General features: G+C 40.7%; 1 protein-coding gene across 1 annotated transcript in view; it reads left to right on the forward strand.

The window, feature by feature from the left end:
* The window catches only part of XPO6 (exportin 6), a gene marked incomplete in the record, with an annotated part of 1798279 nt that overhangs the window by 432944 nt on the left and 1350894 nt on the right, over positions 1-14441 (forward strand). The window contains 1 exon segment of the mRNA XM_044089811.1: positions 7941-8027. Coding sequence (XP_043945746.1) covers positions 7941-8027 — 87 coding nt within the window.

Below are 14441 nucleotides of genomic sequence, written 5' to 3' on the forward strand. Positions count from 1 at the left end.
AAGGACCACATTCTTTCAGGACAATTATTGGTAAAGATGGACAATACCACTGTTGTATGGTACATAAACCCACTCGTATCCTCTGCAGACTAGCCATGGCTCTGTGGAACACAGCCTTGAGCTACCAAGTGCACCTACAGGCTCATTTCCTGCTAGGAAAGCTAAATACACTGGCAGACGAACTAAGCAGAAATCTCATAGACCCACACGAGTGGAAACTGGAACCAAAGATATTCAACATGTTGAGAAACAAATGGGGGGAGCCCAGAGATGGACCTGTTTGCCTCCCCCCAGAACTAATTGGACAAACTCTGCACAAGGACTCCCCACAAATAAGCTTGGAAAGTGAATGCCCTGTCCTTCACCTGGAAAAACCTATCCGTTAATACCTTCATCCCTCTGCCTCGCCTCTCCTCTCCAAGATACTACTAAAGATCAAACTGGACAAACAAAGGACATTACTTATTGCACCAGACTGGCCACGTCAACACTGGTACCCCCTCTTGTACAGTGTGTCACTGCTGGCACCATGGCACTTGCCTCAGACTCCTGCCCTGCTGTCCCAGCAGGAGGGCCAGATTCTGCACCCATAGCTTCAAAACCCTGAACTCTCCGTTACCATCCCTCAGTAAGCAAGTGATGGATGTCATTCTGGAGGTAAGGAGGCCTAGTACTAGAAAATCCTATGCTGAAAAATGGAAAAGATTCTGTTCCTGGAACCAAATTCAGCGGATGGGCACAGCAGCGCCCACTTTACCTCAGATTCTTCAATACTTAACTGAGATGCTTCACAAGGGCCTTTCCTTTTCCTCCATAAAAAGTCATGCCTCAGCCATTTCAGCTCATTACAATACAGAACCACCCCTCCTATCTCATCCACTGCTGAAGCAGCTCCTCAGAGGGCCTAAAAACTTAAGGCCACCCAGGAGAGCCCCTACTCCAGCCTGGGACCTTAACGTTGTACTGGAAAAGCTCACTTTACCTCCCTTTGAGCCAGCTGCAAATGCAGAGTTGAAATTCCTTTCTTGGAAAACAGCCTTCCTTCTAGCCATCACTTCAGCAAGAAGGGTGTCTGAATTACAGGCTCTCATGGCAGTGGAGCCTTTCATCATCTTTCATGCGGACAGGGTGGCCCTCAGGACCAATCCCTTTTTCATGCCCAAGGTGGTATCCAGTGTGGCCCTTAATCCAGCCATTTATTTGCCAGCCTTCTTTTCTAATCCACAAATCAAAGGGGAACGAATACTGCACTCCTTGGATATGCACAGACAACTTGGGTTTTACTTGGACAGAACTAAACCTCTCAGGAAATCTGAACAGTTGCTGGTTGCATTTGCTGCAGGGGTAGAGGGGAAGGCCATTTCAAAGCAAACCATTTCTAAGTGGATAGGCCACTGCATTTATTTCTGCTAAAAGCACCATGGAAAACCTACCCCACTGGGGATAAGACCATATTCAACCAGGGCCGCATCTACCTCTGCAGCCTTTCTCAGAGGTGTCCCTATCAAGGACATCCTAGAAGCTGTTACCTGGAGTTCTGTACATACCTTCACCAAGCATTACCACTTGCCAATTTTTTCTAAATCCAGAGCTGGCTTTGCCACTGCAGTCTTGCAGGGCCTTATAGCTGGTCCTAATGCTATCAAATTACTTCCTCCCATCCTTAGCTTTGGGAATCTACCCAAATGTGATGACTGCAACAGTGAAGCATGAACATAGTACAGTTGTGTACACTTACCATAAATGTAGATGTTCGAGTGTATTCACTGTTGCAGCCCTGGTTACCCTCCCTCCAGCCCCCTGACTTGTATTGACTATACCTCTAGTCTTACCTGCTATGCTGCTTTTTGGTATATTTGCTTTTTTGTTGGAGGTGTAATCTTGTATATAATTGCTTCCCATTATGGGGGCAACTGACATCTGGGGCAAGAAAAACTGATGTAATGGCGTCGGCTGCATACTTCATACCCATGACTACCTGACGTCATGGAAGACGAGACAGCATCTGACGCAGGACCCAAGACTTTGATAATGAGGCCGGTGGGCTACTGCAAGCAGATAGCTCAAATGTGATGTCTGCAACAGTGAATACACTCTAACATCTACATTTATGGTAAGTGTACACAACTGAACTTTGAGGAGGAATTCCTGGTTGCATCTCCAGGTTATACCTGAAGGCTTTACGTCTAAATTATTGGGTTTCTCTTTGACAACCAGAATCTGTTTGGCACTGCTGTGGCTGAATTATTTAAGACGCTTCAAGATGAGGGTAAAAAAATGCAGCATTTGAAACAAATTTTTGTCTCCTGTTACTAAGTTGCAGAGGAATTATCCTTCTAAGCCTTCCTTTGTTTCTAGGTAGCTAGGGGCAAGATGCTTCTAGGAGAGTTTTTCCAAGCAAGCTTTTTTCATAGATTCATAGATTACTAGGCTATTTGAAGCCTAGTCAGTTACCCCATGTGAGAATCAAACCCTGCATCTTGTGTCTAAGGTAAACACCTTAACCATTATGTCATTCTCCCACCACCTTCTTTCCCTGGCAAGGCCCCTTGTGTTTGACATTCAACCCACTTAACCTGACGAAACTCCACAAACCTTTGAACAAACAGAAAACTAATCAGCTGACAGGCGTACCAGAACTTTTTTAAGCGCTTTCGTCTGCTTTACACTTTGACTTCCTCAGAATACAATCCACTTTAACTTAATTTCCTTTTAAATACACACTCACACATGTTCTTAATTAACACTCAATTATTTCCCTAAAAACATACAAACATCTAAAAATATATTGAGTTGTCTAAACAAAGTATGTTAAAAGAAAATGTACACACACACACACACACACACACACACTTGTGAATAAGTCTTGAATAAAGAAAGGGAGACTTGTATAAAATCGTTTTATAACCTATAAGCAATGTTTTAACTGAGATTAAATCTATTCACCTCTAAAGCTCACTTGAAATTCTACTAATCTGGTAGAATGGGCTAATTGAAATTAATAAAGCCTAATACTAGGACTTAAAGACAAAACCTAGTTTATACATGTTAACGTTTTATGATAAAAAAATAGACACATTATATATGAAAATCTGCCTTCAGCTTTAAATAGCTGGAAATAGACAGTTTCATTAAGCCCTGGGGGGTTTGTGGCATTACATTTAAGCTGCCACATTAATTCTCTATATTCTAAGTAGATCTTCAATGGACCCCCCCCCCCCCCGTCTCTGTGTTGCACTTGTTCAAGCGCCCTTTTTAATTATAAAACGTTAACATGTGTAAACTAGTTTTGTCTGTACGTCCTAGTATTAGGCTTTATTAATTTCAACTAGCACATTCTACCAGATAAATAGAATTTCAAGTGAGCTTTAGAGGCGAATAAATTTAAATATTAATTAAAACATTGTTTATAGGTTGTAAAACTATTAATTTTATAGAAGTCTCCCTTTCCTTGTTCAAGATTTATTCACAAGTGTGTGTGTATATACATTTTCATTTAGCATATTTTGTTTAGACAACTCAATATATTTTTGATTGTATGTTTTTAAGGAATTGAGTTAATTAAGTACGTGACTGTGTAAACAGAAATGAAGTTAAAGCAGATTGTATGCTGAGGAAGTCAAGCTGTAAAGCAGACGAAAGCGCTTAATAAGTTCTGGTACGCCTCTGGGCTGTATTGCTTTTCTTTTTGACATTCAACCACTCCTATCCCTTTTTCGATTGCTCTCTCCCTTAGAGTGACTCTCTTCCTGTTCTGCAAAAGATAACCATAGATGCTTGGGTACTTTCCATTATCCAAAGTGTTTATTATATGGCCTGGAAGTTCCTTCCTCAGCCTCTTCTGTGTTGGTTCTGTCACTTTCCTTGGTTCTTCAGGATCTGATTGTACAGTGTACCATCTAACCTGTCCCCTCATTTTAACTGGGAACAGGTTTTTATTCAGGATTTTCTGGTTCTGAGGAAGGAGGGGTTGTGGAGGCCCATTTTAGACCTGTCTCTACTCTAAAACCTTTTTCAAGATCTCCTCTCAGTATGTTCTCCAGTTTCCCCTCTGCTCCTTTCTCAAGCCTTTCTGGTGTCTTGGATTTGAAGGATACTTATCTGCATTCCTGTTCACACCCTCCAGGAATTTGCTTGTTACTTTATCGGTTCTCTTTTTTGCCATTTGGTCTTTCTACTTTTCTGATGGTCTTTACCAAATATCTGGCTCCTGCAGTAGCCTTCTGCAGACTTCAGGAAATTCAGATGTTCCTTTATTTTTATGGTCTTTAGATTCATGTCCCCTCTTAGCTCCTGTTTGAAGATCTATGCTGCTTCTGTACAGTGTGGTGTTCACCCTTGATCTCGGTCTGTCCTGACTCTGTCAGGATCAAGTGTTTCTGGGTTGCAGGATTCAGACAGTTCTAATGTCGGCTTGTCTCATTCCTCCCAAGGTCCTCTCTTTGACAACTCATTTCCATTTTCATCTTTCTTTTCCAGTTATTCCTTCAACGGAATTTATGCAGGCTCTAGAGTACATGGCATACACCATTCCCGTGCTTCTGTTTGCAAATTGCACATGAGGAAATTTCAGTGGTGTCTTGAGACTTTGGCTGCAACACTGCCACCCTTTGGAGTATCTGGTTCTTCTCTTTCCTTGTCTCGAGCTTGTTCTCCACTGGTGGATTCACCAGATTTCTCTGAATTTAGCTGTGCCTTTTCATGTTCTTCTCCCAAATTAGGAGCTATTGGAGAGCCTCCTCCAGTAACCTGGAAGTACAGGGTCTTTGGTCCCATCAACAGGTGGCAAACCATACCAACAGCAAGACTGGGGGCTCTGCTTCTAGCTCTCTAGGCTTTTCACTCCCTTTGAGTTCCAGGTTGTCTAAAGTTTTTTTTACAGACAGTAACGGTCATGTGGCTCATCACCAAGCAAGCGGCCCAAAGTTTAACCTTGTTTGCTGCCTGGAACTTCAGGCTTGGGATTTTGCAGTTTGCCATCACTTGGTTCCTCAAGTAGTCTATATACATTCCTTCAGAGCACAGTCTGAGATGGACTCTTTGAGCAGGCCCAGGACAAATCCTCCTGTATGGTTTCTTCATAGTGAGGTGTTTATGGACATTGTACATCTGTGGAGTACTTATCAAGTTAATCTTTTTGCCTTCCTTCTGAATGTGCAGCTTCCTCCAGTTTTGTTTGAGAATGCCAAGTCCTCTGGCTTAGAAAGTGGACGCCATTTCTTTTTCTTGTTGGGGGATGTTTACAATGGATATAAAAATTGTACACACCCCTATTAAAATGAGAGATTTTTGTGATATAAAAAAATGAAGCTACAGTAAATTATTTCAAAATTTCCCACCTATAACCTGTACAATTCAGTTGAAAAACCAATCTGTTGGGGGAAAGAATATAAAAAATAAACTTACAATAAGCTAGTTTCACAGGTGTGCACACTCTTAAACTAATAATTTGCTGAACCACCTTTTTATTTAATTACAGCATTCAGTCTTTTTGGGTAAGAGTCTATCAGCATGGCACATCTTGACTTGGCAATATTTGCCCACTCATCTTGGCAAAATTGCTCCAAATCTGTCAGATTATGAGGACCTCTCTTATGCACGGCCCTATTCGGGTCACTCCACAGATTTTCTATTGGATTTAGGTCTGAGCTCTGGCTGGACCATTCCAAAACTATAATTTTCTTCTGGTGAAGCCATTCATTTGTTGATTTTTGGATGTATGCTTGGGGTAATTGTGTTGAAAAGTTGAAATTCCTCTTCATCTTCAGCTTTCTAGCAGACGCCTGAAGGTCTTGGGCCAAAAGTGACTGGTATTTGGAACTGTTCATAATTCTGTCCACCTAGACTAAAGCCCCAGTTCCAGCTGAAGAAAAGCAACCCCAAAGGATGATACTGCCACCACCACGCTCCATCGTGGGGATGGTGTTCTTTTGGTGATGCAAAAGTGTTTTTGTGCTAAACTTCCGTTTTGGAATTGAGGCCATAAAGTTCAGCTTTGGTCGCATCAGAGCATAGCACTTTTTCCCACATGCTTTTGGGAGACTTTATGTATTGTTTTTCAAATTTTAGCTGGGCCTGGATGTTTTTCTTTGTAAGAAAAGGCTTCCATTGTGCAACCCTACCCCATAGTCCAGACTGTATGGGAGATTGTTGACGCATGTAGTACACAGCCAGTACTTGCCAGAAATTCCTGCAGGTCGTTCATTTTTGCTGTAGGTCTCTTGACAGCCTCCCTGACCAGTTTTCGTCTCGTCTTCACATCAATTTTAGAGGGACGTCCAGTTCTTTTCAACGTCCCTGTTGTGCCATAGTTTCTCCACTTTTTGATGACTGTCTTCACTGTGTTTCATGGTGTATCCAATGCTGTGGAAATGTTTCTGTACCCTTCTCCTGACTTGATACCTTTCAACAAAAAGATCCCTTTAATGCTTTGTAAGCTCCCTGCGAACCATGGATTTTGCTGTAGCAGCAACTGAGTAAATGTCAGAAAAATCCTACTAGGACAGCTGAACCTTATTTTGGTGTTAATCAGAGTCTCTTTGGCTGGTGTGTACCCAAGAAAACTGAATGCTGTAATTAAAAAGGTGCTTCAACAAAATATTAGTTTAAGGGTGTGCACACTTAGCATATTGTACGTTTTTTTTTTTTTATATTTTTTTCAACTAACAGATTTGTTTGTTTTTCAGTTGAATTGTACAGGTTATGGTTATAGGTCACATTAAAGGTGGGAAAAGTTTTGAAATTATTTATTGTGGTGTCATTTTGTTGTCACAAAAAACCTGGCATTTTAACAGGGGTGTGTACACTTTTTATATCCACTGTATGCCTATCCCCTCTTCATGTACAACCAGACGTCCTGTGCAAGATCATGTAAGAGACGCCCAGAGTCTTGCTGGTCTCAAACTTTTGGCTCAGATAGCACTGATTTCCCCCTTCTCTTTTATTTTGCCAGGAGTCATCATCACAAGTTAACTCAAACAATGTATCTTCTCACACAAAACAAGGGATCTCGTTCACCCTCACTTGTTCACCTTTGGGTGACAGGGTTTTGATTCCTTTTAGCCATCAATTTTCTGAGGATGTGCTCCAGGTTTTAAGAGGCCAGAAAACCTACTAGAAAATCATATGCGACTAAATGGAAGAGTGTCTACTTGGTATGTCAGTCATGACCTGAGCCCTTTTTCTTTGGGGTTCCCTATGGTCCTCTCTTACCTGTGAATTTATCAATTTTCGCTTGGCACACATCTGTTAAAGTTCCATTTGTCAACAATTTCTGCTTGTCTGCATCTGACTCAACCATTGGCTTCTAGTTGATGCTAATCAGTTTTTAAAAGGTGTTTTTTATTTGGCCTCCGAGAAAGCCTAGTCCTCCTCCTTCGGACCTTTAATTTTGTTCTTGAGACATTGACCCTGTTCCTGTCTACAACATTGTACTTTGAAGTCTGTATTGTCGATGGCTTATTTATCCATGTTCTGTGAAGTTTGCAAAAACATCTGATTTCAGTCAAGTGTTTTGCACACAGCGCAAATTGGTTTCTGAATATACCCATTGTGAGCTGGACCTGGTTTTTAACTTGGGTCAGTTTGCTAACTGGCGTAGAAATATAGTACGTGTTGTTTATTTACAAGGTTCCATTTTACCTGTACTTAATTGTCATTGCTAAATGTTTAAGTACACAGGGGAAAAAAAGGTGTCTTCCAACGTAAGAACACAGAGGGAAAAGAGATATTTTAATTACCATAATAGGCTTTTGTTAATGTCTAACATTATTGCAACTGTGGGTTTGAGAAGGCTGTCATTTAACTTGCAGCTTAATTAAATACTAGTGATATTAGGCCGAACTTATTCAGCTGCATTGTCTTTGTGGTGGCGTTTTAGTGGACTGGGTTTCTGGGGATCTGAATAAGCATTAAATATTTAACATTGCTCTTGTTAATAGGTATCTTGGAGTCTATTTGGGACAAACACAGTGTTATTGCAGCAACTCCACCACCATCCCCTACATCTGGAGATAATGGTAATAACGGTAATAACTTCTTGTTTGCTTCTAGCTCTATGTAATGCACTATTTTAAACTTTTAATGTGGACAAGTTACTGTTCAAGCCTGAGATGCTGAGAGTGCAGGAAAGAGAAATCAACACATTTTTATTTTTGTTAGTTCATTTTCATGACTAGTCTGATAAAACCACTTCAGATTCTGTTTTACTTCATGGACAGCATTCCAACTAATCTTTTAAAATTCTTTGCTTGTTTTCCGTTTCCTACAGACCATGTGGACTGGATATTTCTTCATATCCCCCAGGGTTGTGTGGTATGTTTAGAAAGGTTGATGTGGGAGTGTGCACTCCCTTTGCAAAAACTTTTTTTTGTTGTTTCTTTTCAAGTGGATCTTACACATCTTCAAGTTTACAATCTCATTCTGTTTCTTCTAAATGTTTGTGGTTTAGCCATAGAGTTGGTTCATTAGTTGTGCTGTATAAGGCAGTACTAAGCATTGGACATTTCAAACAGCTTTCACTGCAGAAACATTTTTCAAACTTTATCTCTAGAGTACATTTTGAATTTGTAGAAACTGAAATGGATGACAAGTAGAATGTATTCCTGGACTTTCCAGCTCTTCAGATGAACTTTATAAGTCTGTTCTTCACTCCTTTTTAGTAGTGATTGGCACAGTGGTACAGCTGTTGCTATCTTGCAGTAATTGGTCAGGAGTGTTTGTGTGTCCTTGTGATGGACTAGTGGATGTTCTTCGTGTTTCACTGTTGGTTGGCACATTTGGGTTATCCCTGCCAAGGTAGCTGTCGGCTGTCCCGAATACCAGAGACTTGGTATTCTGCGTCTGTTGTTGTCGCTTGAGGACTGACTTCAGGTTGTCAGTAGTATAAAGTAAGGTAGCAGACACCATTGCATCAGTATTTCTTGCTGTAGAGCCCGAAGCAGTTTGCACAAGTGCCTGTCGGCCGGTACCTAAGGTTTCGTCTCCGAATTGAAGTCTTCTAAAACTAAGTACCCCATTGGGGATCCTTTTTTCTTGCACTAACCGATGTCAGAAAAAGTTAATTATCTACAGACCATGAGGACTGGATATTTCTTCATATCCCCCAGGGTTGTGTGGTATGTTTAGAAAGGTTGATGTGGGAGTGTGCACTCCCTTTGCAGAAACTTTTTTTTGTTTCTTTTCAAGTGTATCTTACACATCTTCAAGTTTACAATTTCATTCTGTTTCTTCTAAATGTTTGTGGTTTAGCCATAGAGTTAGTTCATTGGTTGTGGAAAGCAAATATGACACTGAGACTTCCAATCTTACTGCGTCACGATGTCTCCCATTGGCGCTTCTGTGCTTTGTTCAATGCCAGAAAATCCATCGGGACATTATTGTAGCCAGGTATTTTCATTTACTGTCCTCTAATTCCAATATGGCTTCGGTAAGCCATCGACAGATCTTCTGAAAAAAATGTAAAGATAGACCGAAGACCCCACAGGTCCAAACCTACCGACGATGCTTCCATTAAACTAGTAGTCAGTCCTCTGGTACTCAGTAAGGCGCCTTCGCAGCCCGTTATGTCCACTTGATTTGATTCGCAGGCAGCTACTGAGTCCCTTTAGGAGTCTGGTATGCCGCAAAATTCTTCGACTAAGGATTCTGCGGTTGTCTCTACCTTGGATGGGTCCGGAGCTGCTGAGCAGGCACCGGCTTCCAAGGAAGTCCTTCGCACTACCAAATCTCGACAGACGTCTTTTGTGACTGTTCTTTCAAAAACGACTGTTTCTTAAGCCCAGGGTTCAAATCACACCCAAGAACCCAAAGATCCACTTTCAGGCGCCTGCTACCTTGCCGCAGTCTCAAATACTTAAAATAAAGGAAACTTTTGAAAGCTACTATTTTTTATTTATTTATTTTATTTTACATTTGTTGACCGGGCTAGTCTAGCTGGAGATATTTCCATTTTCAGTAGAGGCCCGGGGAGAAAAGCTCCACACAGAATGCAATAAAGAAAAACATCATAGTGTTTGTAAGAAAGTTCTTAAGACAAAAAAACTATAACTCTACAGCTTCCTATTACTAAATGAGTTAGTTACCAGTTCACACAGTTACAGTCCAAAGAACCTTATACAAACATAAAATACTTTGTATGATAAAGATACTAAATGATACTATATAAAATAATTGCTACCACACACAGTCATAGTTGAAAAACTTTGAATAAAGATAAAAATACTTTGTAAGATAAAAGATACAGGGTAGGAAGTGAGCGGGAAGAGAGCTGAGAATAAGGGAAGTTAGAAGGGATAGGTTATGGAAAGGAGAGCAAGTAAGACAGTCAACAAGCAAAGAAGTAATTTGGAAGACAAGTGGGAGTAGAAGAAGAAAGCCAGGTGGAGGGTAGAGTCAGTGAGAAGTAGGAGGTAGTTCAAAGTAGAGTATAAGTAGTGGAAAGTTAATCAGGTTTACTACAGGAGCACAGCCAGTGGTTTTGGAAGTGCAGTTTAATGTTTTGTTTGAAAAGAGGCAATGATGTAATCTTTATGTTGCTAGGTAATAAATTTTGTACCTACTGAATTTGTAAAAAGGGAGTCACCAGCAGTGTTATTAGATTTTATAGAACTAGTCAATAGTTTATTAGAGGAGCGGAGAGAGTTAAGGTTGTTATAGGGGATTATGAGTTGAGAGAGTATAGGGGTGTTCTTTGGTTGGTACAGAATTTTATGGGCAATAGTGAGTTGTTGGATTGCAAGATAGTTTTGAAACTCTAGCCAGCCTAGTGGTTTCAGGTTGAGACAGTGGTGTGTTCTGTAGGGGTTACCTGTAGCGAAGCGAGCAATGTTATTGTAGCAGGTAGCCAATTTGGTAAGGTTGTTTTTCTTGAGGTTGGTAAAGATGGGAGAAGCATAGAGAAGAGTAGAAAGAAGATGGGAGTGAGCAATCCTAGTTCTAGTGGAAGGTGTCAGAAATGGTCTAATCCGATATAAGGATCCTATTTTTCTATTGACAAGTTTTATGGAGTTGTTAATGTGTTGGCTGAAAGAGAGATTATTATCAATTGTAATACCTAACAGTTTAGTGGTAGAGTCGGGAGAAATGACAGTGGCATTGTTGGAGGAGATGGTGAAGTTTAAGGGGGGGGTCTTGGTAGTGGGGGTGAAGAGGAGAAGTTTAGTTTTTTTAGCATTTAATAAGAGGAATCTACTAGAGAACCATGTTTCAACGGTATTAAAGATTTTTTGAGTATGAGAGAAGTTCTGAGGTGGAAGATGCTGAGCAGATGAGTGTGGAATCATTGGCATATTGAATGCAGGTAGCTTGAGGGATTATTGTTTGGAGATCATTAATGAAGAGGGAGAAGAGAAGTGGGCCAAGAATGGAGCCTTGTGGAACTCCGATAGAAACAGGCAAAAGAGAAGAAATGTGGTTATTCCAGAGAACTGCTTGTTTTCTATTTGTAAGATAAGAAAACCATCTAATGGCAGGGATATCAAAAGATAGGGATTCAAGAGTAATGATTAATAGAGTGGTTAACCATATCGAATGCTTTGGAGAGGTCAATGAAGATGGCAGAAGAGTGTAGGTTGTTGTTACGGTTCAGATTAATAGTGTCTACAAAGGAAAGCAGGGCGGTAGTAGTACTATGATATGGTCTGAAGCCGTGTTGACAGTTAGCTATGATGTTGTGGAGAGAGAGGTGTTGTACAAGCTGATGATGGATACATTTCTCCATAATTTTGGCCAGAGGAGAGCAATAGGTCTATAGTTGGATTAGTCTATGGAGTTACCACCTTTATGGAGTGGGATAATGTGAGATACCTTCCAGATATCTGGGATGATTCCTTCTTTGATTGTCCTATTTATGAGAATGGAAATAGGATATGCGATAACCTTGGCAGCTTTTTGTAGAAATAGTGAAGGTAGCTTGTCAGCAGAGGGGGTACAAGGTTTTAGTTTGAGAAGGAGTCTATATATGCAAGATGTAGAGATTGGATGTAGAGAGAATTTAAAGGAAGAGTTTGTAAGGTTACAAGGTGTGTGTGAGTTGGCATTTAGTTGTTTAGCAAGAGCTTGTATAGTTTCAGTGAAGAATGTATTGAAGGCATCTGCAGTTAGTTGAGGGGTATCAGGATCAGCATTAAGTGGGGAAGGAGTTTTAGAACTTCCTGGGGAGAGGAGTCTATTGACTGAGGACCAGAAAAGTTTAGAATTATTAAGGTGAGTTTGTTGTAGATTGAAGTGGAATTTCTTTTTGTCAGCTATTATTGCCTTTTTGGTTAAATTTCTAAGCTGGCGGAAGTGTAGAAGATCAGGGTTATTTCTGTGGGATCTCCATGTGGCCCAGACTTTATTTCTAGTGAGAATAAGTTGTTTGGTTTCATGGGAGAGCCAGGGGGCTGCTTTAGATTTAATTCTAATGATACGTTCAGGAGCATGAATGTCAAGAATGGATAAGTAGAGTTAAAGTATAGTACTGCATTTTCGAGAGGGAGTGTTTTTAAGGGGTTCCAGTTACATGCACTTAGTTCAGACTGAAACAGTTCAGGGTTAAAATGTTTGATGGTGCGTATATTTCTTACAGTGCATGGGGTTTACACAGTCTGCCTTTTCCCTTGTTATGAATGTTAAGGAGTGATCGCTAACATCATCTGGCAATGTTCCTACTTTGTAACTGTCTCTGACTTTGTTTATGAGAATCCAGTCTAAGATGCTTTCTCTATTGCTATGTTTGTTAAGCCTAGTAGTTGAGGTAATGGTTTGGGTAAAACCATGGAGGTTGATAGAAGGATTATCAGCATTAATGCTATTCCAGTCTATGTTTAGGTCACCTAGTATAATGGTTTCTTGGGGATATGTGGCAGATAGCCAGCTAAGGTAATTTTCGAGGATTGGTATATTACCAGGTGGTAGGTACATACATATAATATAAAGGGATTTTTTGGAATTTAATTCGAGTTTAGCAATGATTGCTTCTACCTTACTATCTTGAGTTGGAGAGGCAGGAAGGGTAGTAATCTTCAGATGGTTTTTAAAAAGAATTGCAACACCCCCACCTTTGCGGTTGGGACGGTCAAGTCTTACCGTATTATACCCTTGGGGAGTAATCTCAGTGTCTTCAGTGGAAGACTTTAGCCAGGTCTCAGAGAGGCAAAGAATGTCAAATGAATGTATGTGAAGGAGGGAATGCAGGTAGGGTATTTTATTGTTTATGCTTTGGGTATTAAGATGTCCTATTAGGAAGGTGTTATTGAGTTTGGGTATGGATATTGGGGGAGAGGGGAAAGTAGGACCAGGGTTAGGGTGGATATCTCCAGCTTGAAGGGTAAGATTAATAGGTTTCATAGTGAGGTTACATTTTAGAAAGGTTAGTAATTTAGTTTTGTTATCAGAAGGCAAGACATATTTGAGACGTGAAAATCTGTGGAATTTAGGTAGTTGATAGTTAGGGGTAGAAGAAGTATATGGATATGAATTAAGTGGAATGAGAAATGTTGTAGTGTGTATGTGGATTGAAAGGTTGGACATATGATGGTTTCTCATAGATGGATAGGAAGTAAACTGAGCATAGGGTGGAAAAAAGTAGACTTGGGAGTAAAAGCTGGGTTGGCAGGTATGGAGCCGTAGTAGGAGTAGGAGTATTAGAGAAAGGTGAGAGGAGTATGAGAGGAGGAAGTAGAAAGGGGTGTTTTATCGTTAAGTAAAAGTATAGAACAACTTAGGATAACAGAAGAGGGGATAGGAGTAAAACACAGAAAGGAGTAGGTATTTCTAGTGTATAAAGGAGTAAAATTAGGAGGGGTACGTTGAGTAAATTAGAGGGAGAAATAGAATAAGTGTGAGTGTAAGGCTGTGAAAGGGTGTGAGTGGGGGTGGGAGGCAGTTAGAGTGGGAAGTAGAAGGATTGGAAGATCAGAGTGGGGGGTGTGTCCAGGGAGCTATAAGGCTAGGACCTCTGGGGGTGGGAATTGGGGGTAGGGAGGGGAGCGGAGTGAGCCCACAGGGCGAACGGAGCGGGTTGAAGCAGGTAGTAAAATGGCTTGACAAGAAACAATCAGTAGAGGTGGATACTAATGATAAGATTGGTAGTCAGGACTAGGTACGAGCAGAGATAAGCAAGGAGTTTGAGATGGAGAAGGTGGTTGCAGGCAGTAGTAGTAAAGGGAGAGGAGAGAGTATTTATAGATTTATCTGCTAGGAAGTACACAGAAATAATTCTGGGAACTGTAACACTCGGTAGGTATGAGATTAACCTTTGTGAAATGTCTGTTTAGGTTGCATTTTTCTGCAGCAATTACTGTAACATTTAAGCATATGGGGGGTTTTAAAAGTTGTTGCAATTGTTAAATTAACCAGGGGGTTGGGAAAAACCCTGCTTAAGAGGGAGAGACTAAACGTTACCTGAGAACCCTAGACAGCAGCTTCCATACAGTAATGTACAATATTGTTTGACCAGC

Source organism: Protopterus annectens, chromosome 12.part0 (genome assembly GCF_019279795.1).
Source record: "Protopterus annectens isolate FY-2018-M chromosome 12.part0, PAN1.0, whole genome shotgun sequence".
Classification (NCBI taxonomy): domain Eukaryota; kingdom Metazoa; phylum Chordata; order Ceratodontiformes; family Protopteridae; genus Protopterus; species Protopterus annectens.